This window comes from Cydia pomonella, unplaced genomic scaffold (genome assembly GCF_033807575.1).
Source record: "Cydia pomonella isolate Wapato2018A unplaced genomic scaffold, ilCydPomo1 PGA_scaffold_159, whole genome shotgun sequence".
Taxonomy (NCBI): domain Eukaryota; kingdom Metazoa; phylum Arthropoda; class Insecta; order Lepidoptera; family Tortricidae; genus Cydia; species Cydia pomonella.
The window spans coordinates 115,942-128,289 of NW_026907801.1; the positions used below are offsets into that span (position 1 = coordinate 115,942).

The window sequence follows — 12,348 nt, forward strand, 5'->3', positions numbered from 1 at the left end:
TCCTCTCAGGATATTTCGTTCTTACATATGGCAACCCTAATCGCTCTTGCATATTCGAATATTAGGCTTAAGGTTTAAGATGTTTGTTTCTCAAAAGATTACAAATAATGACTTACTGAGAAATACATATTTAAACTTACATAATACAAAGGAGAGGGTAATTATACAACTTAAAAACCAATTTTAAACAACTAAGTATACAATTAATTATGTACCTAAACTATTGTATTACTTACTAAAACTAAAGTGGGTAGATATAAGTAACGAAATATGCATGCGCTTCTACTAAGTTGCATTATAACAGGGTTTCGCCGTAAACTCTACAGAACACTAATGTTTTTGCTCGGAACTTACTCTTGGCCGATTTTCACAAACACATTGTACCTACACTGAATGACAATCGGATCATTTATTCATCGTTGTGCCGATGAATAAATTCAAAAGCTGTCGTATATAGGTTCTTGAATTGGTAAGTGACTACCTGGCGCGTAACACAAATTTGAGAGTGGGTACTATTGTCAGGGGCTCGAAACTGTTCCTTTCAAGCATTTTCAGCTCCGTTTGGCTCAGCTTTGCTCCGAGCAATTACGCACAACTTGACGTCCTTTGGGCTTGTGCACAAATCACGCGCTACCTTACTGCTACTTTTTGACTCCCCCCTCCGGTCTTGACTACCCCTCGTTCCCCACATAACCTCACGTGTATTTTTTGTTTTATTTTTCATTCGACCTAATTTTGAGATAAACAGTATTCTATATAGTAAATCATGTTTATCTTTCTGTTTGCGTTATGAACGTGATGTATATTTTACTATACGCGCTCCAAAATTTCGTAAAATAGTAATTTTTTCTCAGTTTAATTGATTGTAGAAAAATACACGTGAGGTCTCCGTATACGTCCCCCAACGTGGCCGCGTAGACAACGTTACGTATATTTTTTAATCAAACTATATCTAGAAAATCCTTGATTCGTTAGTGACACGAAACAGGAGACACACGAAAAATTAAACGACCGCTATTTCGTGAGTCGATGTATTGCAGTTTTAAGGTACTTGTATGCATACTCGTATAGTTATTTATTTTTCATATCAAATTAATGACTAAGGAACCCACAGAAACACTCTCATAAACTTTTATTCGAATAGATTTACATTTTCCTTCCTGTAAGCTTAACAACTCAGAGCGCGTACCTTACGGCTACAAAAAGTACGCGCATACAACCAGTTGATCGCGGCCAATCGCGGCCGTCTGACAGTTTCGAGCGTCGTATTACTTTCAGTTTAGGCACTAAAATATTGGTCCTTGGTTTTTTAAAGAGATTAAATAACACAGTTTTTTTTCTTACGTATAATTTGAATAAAAAATATTGAAATTGCTTAATATTTGCGCCAGAAAAAAACTAACGAAATAACGTACTATCACGAACTTACGGACCTTTACCTTATTAGCGCGAGCGAAATGCATAGAAAGTAAGTTACGCAGCGTTAGCGAAGATGTCAGTATGACACTGCTGAGGCAAGGTGGTAAGGCTACTAAACCACGATCGATGGCATGACGTGACGTAGATATATGACGTCGCGAGAATGACTAACGACAAATCATCGTAGCAGCTCCAGTCTACACGTGAAGACGTATATGATATCAGTCGTCATGAGATGTGAAAACGTGACTTAAATATGCATGCTTCTGTGGTGATGGACCACGGGGAATTTAAATCGGCAAAATCCTGATCACTTGCATAAGTTATAATATTGTAGAGTACGCCTTGAAGAACACTTAAACATAAGTCGTAAAGGTCTTGTCCTAATCCTATCTCAGCGTTACTAAACATATGCAGGGTGAACAAGAAAATGGTTCTGTTATACCGAAACTATGTATAAGAGATATTAAAGTTTATTTTTTTATATGTTATTTAATGTGGCGCATTGGTGAAGTCGGACTACTGATGATACGTTATGAGCGTTTCCGTCAAAAAATCCACTTTCATAAATGTTGTATTTTTTTCATAAATTTTGTGTATTTTGTACTCAGAATCATGAGCTCTTTCGATCCTAATGGGATAAAAAAATGTCCCTTAGTTTTTCCGAGTGTGTTACCATTCCACCGTATACTTTTTATGGTGGTAACAAAAAGGAAAGTTTGAAAACTGCATGGAAATTTTGGGACACTTTTTTTCTCCTATAAGGGTGAAAAGGGCTCGTGATCTTGACTAGAAATAACACAAAAGAGCCAAAAAAGGGTACATAAATAAGTGGCAACAAAAAAGAAACGCTGTTATAATGATGACACTTTAAACTGTGTACCGAAATCGGTTCTTTTCTTGTTAAAAGTTGAGTTTATTAACTTATTTTTGTCTTGTTGCAGCTACAACACGACCGAGGAGTTTCGGAACGGCGAACAACTGGGCTTCGCGGCGCCCTCGGAGGACGAGGACTACCAGGCCGGCTTTCTGAAGAAGGGGAAGGTCGCCAGGGCAAGTTTATACATGCCCGCTTTTATATCTACTTTTGCATTTATAGTCCTCCTAACTACCGATTTGGCAGCAACTAAGTATGGCAGCGCAATTGTAAAAAACATAATTTCATAGGAATTTGATGTTTATTTTATGGTGACGCTTTAATTCCACATTCTGTCATTTGCCCGATCACTGCAGAGTTAGCTTAGTTAGATGGACTCCACATACATAGACTGCTAAATGTCTCTTACTGTCATGTCGCTACAATTTTTAACTTCAAACATAAGGAGACTGGTCTAATCGCTCCCACAACACTCTTGACATCCCTGCAAAGAAAATATTGACAATATAATATGTAGCGGAACCAGTACTCTTTATAGAAAACCTTTAAAAATAGGTTTTTTTTTCACTAATTTTGCGTCACCTAAGAACAAGGCTTTGTCGTCACCTAAGAACCACGTACATAAAATTAACCAAGTTCAAATGTCAAAATGGGATAATAAGTCAAGATATCCATCAACCGTTTGATGCAAATTGTCCAGAGATGCAGATAATTCCATCTTATCTACTAGTCTGAGACATAAAATAGAAGAAAACTGTCGTTTACACTACAATTTGTGAGATATTCGCGTGATGTTAGACCCGCTGGTCGTTACATATCTTTGTATCTTGCGCGCTATGATGGTCGATCTGACTGATGTGAGCAATCGAGATATATAGGCAAGTGAAAACGTACCTAATACCTACGGTCAACATTAGGAATTTTCCGTGCTTGGTGATCAAACTTGTTCAACTTGTAGTAGTACTAGTAACTACTCAGTTATTAGTTAGGTAAATACAAAGAATCTTCGTAGATAACCAGTTATCTAAAGGGAAAATTCTACCCAATTCTCCAGTTATTTGACCCCGGCGATTATCTGCGCTGCGCACAACAAGGGTGCTCGACATGTTTGGGCTGCAATTATGATTTCACTTGTCCATGAATCTCCTTAGGGTCGGTTTACCTTAAATACTAAGTCCTAGTCCAAAAAAACAAAACATTAGAGATTTAAATCTAGTCCGAAACGCAACAGCGACACACCAATGACATAAAAACCCGATTGCAGTGTCAAATACCTCATCCAGTAACAGGCTTAAGGCGCCGATCAAATCCATCGCAACTTAGACCATAATTCACGGTAATGAAGTATATTTTTCGAGTCCATAGAGTAGGAGTTACGTGATCCAGGCGCGAGCGAGTTGTGCAACGTGGACGCCGCACGTGGCTCGCCACGCTCCGGCCTAATGCCAATTATACTGCACTATCTCGTATTTCTGTACCTGGAGGCGAATTCGACTTGTTTGAATGACGGCTGGTGATATAGCGATTTTATAGTTAATTAGTTAGATAAAGATTTGAACTTATCTTTTATGTGACTGATTAGGGTTAGATACGCTTGTTTATGGTAGGTATATGAGTTTTGATTTTTTGCAAGAAACTTAATATTAAAAATATTTCCTATTTTTAATTAATTTGTTGATGGCTACTTACTACTAAATATCCCATGTAGGTAACTACAAGTTTAACTGCCAATTTTTCTGTAGGATTCATCTTTATTTCCATCTCCATACCAAATTATATCTAAACTGGCTCGGCAATTTAAGCGTGAAATGGCAGACGGACGAAGATACTTTATTCAATATAATATAAGTCTGACTACCGACGACCGGTCTGGCCTTGTGGGTAGTGACCCTGCCTATGAAGCTGATGGTCCCGGGTTCAAATCCTGGTAAGGGCATTTATTTGTGTGATGAGCATGAATATTTTGTTCCTGGGTCATGGGTGTTTTCTATATATTTAAGTATTTATATATTATATGTATCGTTGTCTAAGTACCCAAATTGACTAAGTCCCACAGTAAGCTCAATAAGACTTGCGTTGTGGGTACTTAGACAACGATATATATATTTTTTAGGAATATTTATAAATACTTAAATACATAGAAAACACCCATGACTCAATTTATTTATTTATTTTTTCGAATACTTTAGGCACACATTGATTTCTGTATTTTCTATCGGAAAGCATAATTTGGTAAGTTGGACTGCTAAAAAAAGGCATTTTATACACTTTTGTGATGTCGGCTTTAAATATGAAATATAAGTTTTTCCGTGAAAATCTCGGGAGCTGCATATTTCTGGCCAAGGCTGCATTCTAATGAGCGCCACGCCACGCACGTGTACCACGTGTCGCGTTTCTACCTACCAAGTTTTATAGAAGACCTTTACCATATTTCAACTTTACTACTACTAGTTACCCATAGTAATGGATCCACGGTTATATTAAATCAGTAAAATCTCCTAACACTACACAAAATTTCCCTGTTTTTAAATTTCGGTTAAATGTCGTTTGTGTGATAAAGAAAAGTTTATGACCGGTTCTAATTACTTAGATTGAAACGAAGTGTACTAGTAGGTACATTATACAGTATAATTGCACATTGAACTTTGCGAGTTTGTAAATCAATATGGCTTAATATTCATCTATTGTCTTGGTTAGATGAATATTAAGCTATATTGATAAATTAACACATATAAGTTGGTAGTTTTACATACGTATATTTTTATGTATGTACCCAGTGTGAATTATCAAGAGGACGATGAAGAACATTTGTCAGGAAAATGCTTGCGCAACATGCCTTGAAAATAAAAGACTTGATATGCACTTGTCTGATAGTGTGGGAGAACGTTCCAGAGTCTGATTGCTTGGACAGTGTAAGGATTGGACATGTAACCGGTTTGATATCGGGGGACAATTAATTTAAGGTACGGGAATAACGAAGATCTGTGCCGTGTGGGGTAATATATTTTAATTTTGAAAGGAGATAATTTGGAGCGCACACGACGGGACTATCGGTATATGGAGGGGCAGGATCGTAGGTTTTTGAGTTATTTATTCAAGGTATACGTACTCTACAAGTATAGATTAAAACGCTTAGGAATTTGCTAATTTCAATTACTCGTGACTCCATTAGATAGGTACAGGTGTTATTGGCCATGATATATATTCGCTCGAATCATAATTTTGCCATAATTTCAGACCGAGGACAGGTTCTCGCATGTAAAATGCGTACATGTATCTTAGACCATAAACCACAAGAAGAGCTGTTATAATCCAAATTAAAAATGATTAATAATCATGTAGACTACGAATTGACGTCTGCGTATAGTCTGCGGTTTAGTAGCCTTACCCTAATTGTCTCTGACTTCCACCGTTTTACTACAGAATAATAGAATTTTGACAAAATAATGAAAAAAATATTGTATTTACCTGGGAAAATGGAAAAAAATAGGACAGATTTGAGGCGAATTGCGGCGTTTCAAATCCAAGTCGCATACGAGGCAATATCGGTGACATTTGTTACATTTGTATACCCCTTTCTTTAGTGATGAAAATACAGTATTTTTCGTACTATATTGTTTTTGTATAATATATCTTCTCTCTTCTCTTAATCTTTCTTTCACCGGTGTCCCTCATGTAAGTCGGTTTTTTCTTAAAAAATATTTATTACCTATATTGGTAAAACACTACGTGGAACGGATAACTGTTACTTGCTTAGCTTCCGTTGACCGGCCTCCCCACAAAAAGTCCCCTTGGATCGTAATCCGTATACTTAGTATCACTATGTCTCTCGGATCTACGGCCTGCAGGCGTTTGGAAGCCCCACCCTGACCTGCCTCAAACTACTCTTGAGTCTGAACTGTTTCAAGTACTAATTGTCTCATCCGCCACACTCGTCCATACCTAGACGTGACGTGATGCTACTGCGTAGTTCCCTACTGTGAGAAACGTGTGCACGTGTTCACTATGAATTGGTAATTTTAGCGCACTGTTTGCGGCTAAAATATGCAGCTGAGCGTATTTTAGTCGTTATATTATTTTTATCTGACTCATATCTACGGCAAAAGGATTTTAGCAGTCTATCTATGTATTTGTATGTGTGTAATATATAGCGCCTACTATGTATGAATGTATGTTGATTCCTATGAACCATGTAGAAACTACCATGGAGCCGATTTTGTCGATTTATTTTTATGACCCGGGTAACAATATTGAATAAAGATGTCCAATAATGACTAGTCTCTTTACGCAAAAAAGCTACATATGATTAAAGTTTTAAAACTATCTTCCTTTACCGCTTTAGTACTTAGGTACATACTACAACTCTCGTAGCTTATCTGTAAAGCCAAACCGTATGATTTTATAAATCGTAAACATTTTATGGTCCGGTTTTAGGTATAAGTAGATATCATCGGAATAAATTATACGTCGGTACTGATTAAGTGCTCGAGACATGAAAAAGCCTATCACGTTCCCTTTTGTCCACAGCAAGATCCGATGTCTCACAGAATCATCGAGAAACGGCGGCGGGACCGCATGAACAACTGCCTCGCAGACCTCTCCCGCCTCATCCCCCCCGAGTACCTCAAGAAGGGCCGCGGCCGCGTCGAGAAGACCGAGATCATCGAGATGGCCATCCGACACCTCAAGTTCTTACAGGAGCGAGCCAATGGTTTGTACCATGGCCTTGCCTTGGGCTGCGACTACGGTAATGTCTTTACTTATGTCGGTGGAGTTGTTAGCCGCACGGGTTGCCAGTTTTGAGTTTGAGGTAGAGGTAAGGATGTAAGGGCACCGATGGGTTATTCAGGAGGGTTGTTTCGATTGCGGTTTGCGTTAGGTGAAAGGGCGAATGCAGAGGTAACGGGTCAAATAGGTGACTGTTTCAATAGTTATAGGTAGAATTATTGGCTAGTGTAGAATAGTTAATTTATTAAATAACTTCTATATTTTCTTGTTTAGTAATAAACATAACGTAATCAAGCCAATAATTAATGTTAATGCATTACTTACTTAAAGGGAGTCCAATAACTAGTAAGTCTACGTGTAAATCAATCAGTGAAATCGTGTAGTGAACTCTGATTTAGACGTACCAGCTTCAGCTGCCTGTCTTAAACCAAATAATAATAATAATAATAATAATAATAATAAATATGAATTTCCTGCATCCGTTTTTTTTTAAATTTGCGAAATGAATTTTAATTTTTGTTATATTAATGTTGTTTTATTATATTCTCGGTTGTTATATCTTTTGGGATTATTGGATTTGAATATAGTTAATGTGGTCTGGGATAAGTAAGCGAAATTGCTAGGTATTAATCGATAACTAAGTTTTATTAGGTACAACTCTGATTTGTTGTACAAGAATCGAGTGGCAGTGAATATTCAAATAACCCTTCTCAATAATTTACTTACACCTGCTTAGTTGGTACTCAGACCTCCGCTGGTCAGATTTGGTTAGATTTGTCTGGCAATCAGGATTCACTTTTTATGTTTTACCGCGGATGACAGCTCCTTGCCCGTTATTTTATAAACATTAGGGAATCCGCTCGATAATTTTGCACTTAGAAGCTTCCAACGAACCTTCAAAATATAAGCATTATATTCGGTTTCGATGAACGACATAGCATATGATACGCAGGTCTATGTATCAACAAAATATTGCTTATCTATTTTTATTAATGATTGATTAAAAATGCAAAATAGATAAATTTTCAGTTATTTCTGTTTGTTATTACATTTAATATCATTTAGCTATTCTAGAAGATATCTAGGACTCACTGGCTGCATAAATTAAAATTGTAAAAACGTCGTGTAAATTGTGAAGTGGCGACGGTGCTAATATTATAAATAAATGAGTACGAGTATAGTAACAAGCGAAGCACGCGTCTGACCGCGTTTTCTAAAGGCCGCGGTTCGAATAACAAACGCTTCATACCGACTCATATAAAAAACAAAAAAAATGCTAAAACTGCTTCAGGATTATCTGAAAAAAAGAATTTTCCTAATAAAGACTTTAAGAGGAACGTAAATGCAGTAAACGGAGTACCCGTTTTACACTTTGTCATGGTTCCTGCTCTGCCCATAACGGCAAAGTATAAACGGAATTAGGTAGGAATTTCCATTGCAACAGATTTTAAACTCGTCGCGTTACCTATTTGCCCAATGTGATAACATTTGGCAGAGTAGGCATTATGCCTTGTCGATCTATTAAAAACGAAAAGTTTGACAACTCCGCGTAAAGGGCCCCACTGATTACCAGTTCGCCGGACGATATCGGCCTGTCAGTTATTCGCAAAAGCTGACAATCGCGAATAACTGACAGGCTGATATCGTCCGGCGAACTGGTAATCAGTGGGCCCCTTTTTGCTAAAACTTTTATTGAGTTCCGGAAGTTTAGTTTAGACAAAACCCCCTCTTAGGCCATAACAAAAGCCGAGACAGCGCCTTAGCGATGAAGATGACGATGTTTAGCTTAGGCAGGGTATGTTTAATCCAATGCGTTGGCACCAGCGCATCAGTACCATGTTGTCGCGGATTCTGTTCTAGCGGCCGATCGTGTGGCGGGCGAGGAGTTCCGTGCTGGCTTCCAGGAGGCGCTCGCCGAGGCGGCCAGGTTCCTCGTGGAGGTGCAGGGCTACGGGCCGGCGGACGGGCTGTGTGTGCAGTTGGCCTCGCATCTGCAGAGACACGTTGAGATGATCACTAAAGGTAAGCTATTCAGTTATATTCCCCTCCAGTTTCGCGTCGGGTTCCAGGAGGCGCTCGCCGAGGCGGGCAGGTTCAGGTGCAAGGATACAGGCCGACGGACGGGCAGTATATGCAGCTGGCCTCGCATCTACAGAAACACGTCGAGATGATTACTAAAGGTATTTGGGATTATTTATCCTGCTGTATGGTTAGTCAGAAATAAGCAGTACTGCTTACCCTGTACTCCTGGACTGTGTGGGATAACCTATACTTAATTATATATCTAGCTGAGTTTACCAAGTTCTCGGAGTGTTGGCAGCTGATTTCACACATGGTTTAAGTTAAATTAGCCTCATGGACCTTAACTATTAAATGGTGAAGATGCTGGGATAACCCAGTAACTCCGCCATGGCGCATGCATTGTGTTACGTTCAACTGATCCCCAAAATTTAGCATCCAAGGTACAGTACTAGTCCCTATCTGTCCGTTTCTGCGTGTTCTGTAATTTGTATGACTCGACTCGAGAAATATCTATTTTTTGGCTTAAAAAATAAACTTTCATAGACTAATGATCTTTATCACTCTCCAGGCGAAGCCCCCCGCGAGAAGCGGCACCCCACCTCTTCCTCAGAGACGGCCAGTTCCTCCAGCTCCTCACACAGCCACGCGCAGCGCGACGTCGTGATTGCACGCCACCTGGAACCCCCGCAGCCCGAATCCTATGAACAGCCCGAGCAGTACCCGATGGAATGCGATAGAGGTACGAACTAGTAGTTAAAGTTTTTAGTCACAGAGTCTGAAGGCTTCTCCGTTGGCTACACGCTTGCTTCGTGTAGATAGCCGGGGTTATAATGAGTGATCGGTAAAGATTTTTTTAACTTTGAGCACCTGCTCGCACCCACACACCCGACACAAGCACGCTCCGAGCATGCAAGGCTATTGGTTAAAATAAACGTCCAGCGTGCATTCCGTACCTCTCGGGACAAAATTCATCTCGTTCTTCGAGATCACTGATTGTTAACTCAGCATCTACTTGGCAAGGGAAAGTAGGTATAAACTTGCCACTAGCCAAAACAGCTGTCAGTGTTCATATCGCTCTATTTCAATTATACTAAACTTGCGAGGAGTAAAAGCCATTTATGGAAAACATCTAGACTTTCCCGAAAGTTACCTTATACGCCTTATTTAGGTAATATGTACAATTAGGTCTCAATAGCGCTTTTACGCCTATGTGACTAATCCTGAGGCATCGCTTTTACTAAAAATTATGTGTATTTATTCCGAGATTACTCTTTTCACAATAAAATTTGACCTATCGTAACATACGGGTACGAGTACTTGTATACTCGTATGATCACCAAGTTTCCAGCATGATATAAAATATGAGAGTAATTCCACAGAAGGTCTCATCTCTCTAGCAGTACGCAGACTTCAAGGTCTGGCGGTGCCATGGACTATGCCGGATCGCAAACGCACCGGTAAATAACTATAATATCTGGCTGTATGGGGAAGGCCGGTGAAAGACAATTGTAGATGGCTCTCTTCTAGATTCCATACGATAAGGGAGAGAGATAGGGAGACCTGTAAACCATATACAATCAGAAAACAGTTACCTTCCCCAGAGCTTTAATCCTTTTAAATGTGTTTGTATCTAAAGACAGTGGATTTTGGAATAATTCGAGATCAAACACTGGTCATTTACGCAAAAGTAAAATAAGAACTGATTCCCGCTATAGAAAAATACCGATCTTGAACGCTTAATTGTCCTAATGATTCTGGTTCGGAAAAAAAGATTATAAAATAGGGTCAAAAGATTGGGTTTCTGATTCTGTAGGTACCTACATATTATACACATTGGATAAACTTTATCCAATGTGTATAAATTATATAATCCTTTATCCGATAAAGGATTATATAATTTAATAGATTAAATAACAGGAACGTACGTAACAGGTACGTGTTGTAAATTTTCGTGTGCCTTACTTACGCGATACATGAACTAAATAAAAGGGAATTGAAAAAAAAAAAACAATATCATCATTTCCGTACCTACATGTTTGGAAAACTATAAGTACTGTAACGAATCTACGTCCTTATTTATGTTTTTTAGTTTAAAATCATCAAAAGCCTAAATTTTGGACTTTTTATTTTTTCTTTATTTTCTAAAAATTTCGTGTTCTAGCCGCTTTCATTCAATAATATGCTTAAAATATGGTAACAAGTTTTTAACAGCGAAAGCTAGTACCAGACATAGATACGTGTTACCTACTTTAAGCAATTCGTTTTCAAAATGAGAGCGTAACTTCTGTTGTATGGGAGCAGCGACGGGTTCATGTAACTCTTAAGAGGAAAGGGGACGAAGCCACGTGACCGCTTCGCCATACAAACGCAAAACAAAATTTTCCTTTCTGGATAACAAAACAACATACAACACAAAAGAACATACAACACAAAAAACATAAAAGAAAATAAGTATGTTTAGCTATTTTATGGGTATTGACCACAAAGCTATTTGATTTTTATTGGTTTTTTAATAAGGATGAGAGTTAAGATTTTGTATGGAATTTGTTTTTTGCTCCTAACGTTTGTAATAATAAAACAATCGAAAACAGTCGAACGAAGCCATGGTTAATATACCTACATCAAATGGTGTAAACATATTTTCCATAAACTCAATATCTAGGGCGGAAAGTTTGGACTACGTTTGTATGGAGAAACGGTCGTCCACTATCGTCTTAACCCCATATTCATAAACCTTTACGGGCCTGATATTTAGTTACCTAAATTATGTTTCATCCCTTTCTTACAAATACATAAGTCAAAATGACAGAAAAAGACAAAATCAGACAGAGAAAGACAAAAAAGAGTCATAGCTATACTCTGTATCTTTATGTATTTAAAAAGAGTGTAATTCAGGCCAGTAACGCGTTTATGAATAACGCCAGTAATTTATACAATAGTAAACTGGCGTTTTGTGTGATTATGTATGAAGCGGTTATCACTCGCTCGCATTCTCGCATTGCTTCCAGTGGCCAACGCGATCCCAGCACCCGAGGAGGTACCTCCGGAGGGCGAGCCCATGGCGCTGGACGGGCGCCGCAAGAGGGAGCCAACGCTGCGGACCGTAAGGAAGCCCGAACACGGCGAGGACTTCTTACATTCGTACAAGTTCAAAAATTCTATTGAGAGAAGATTTTCGAGGTCGCAGGATTGTGAGGTAAGCTTTACGAAAAGTTACGAATCGTCGTAAAAGTCGTCCATCCCTATTGTATAACACGTTCTTTTTCTCGCTCGCTAGGACTAAACTGATGTGCTTCAATTAC

The 12,348-nt window shown here is 38.6% G+C and overlaps 1 protein-coding gene across 1 annotated transcript in view; it reads left to right on the forward strand.

Moving 5' to 3' along the window:
• LOC133533351 (uncharacterized) overlaps positions 1-12,348 on the forward strand; it is a 41,524-nt gene that overhangs the window by 27,879 nt on the left and 1,297 nt on the right. The window contains exons 2-6 of the mRNA XM_061872308.1: positions 2,364-2,463; positions 6,824-7,007; positions 8,885-9,046; positions 9,615-9,785; positions 12,055-12,242. Of these exons, the coding sequence (XP_061728292.1) occupies positions 2,364-2,463; positions 6,824-7,007; positions 8,885-9,046; positions 9,615-9,785; positions 12,055-12,242 (805 nt within the window). The remainder of the gene's footprint in view (positions 1-2,363; positions 2,464-6,823; positions 7,008-8,884; positions 9,047-9,614; positions 9,786-12,054; positions 12,243-12,348) is intronic.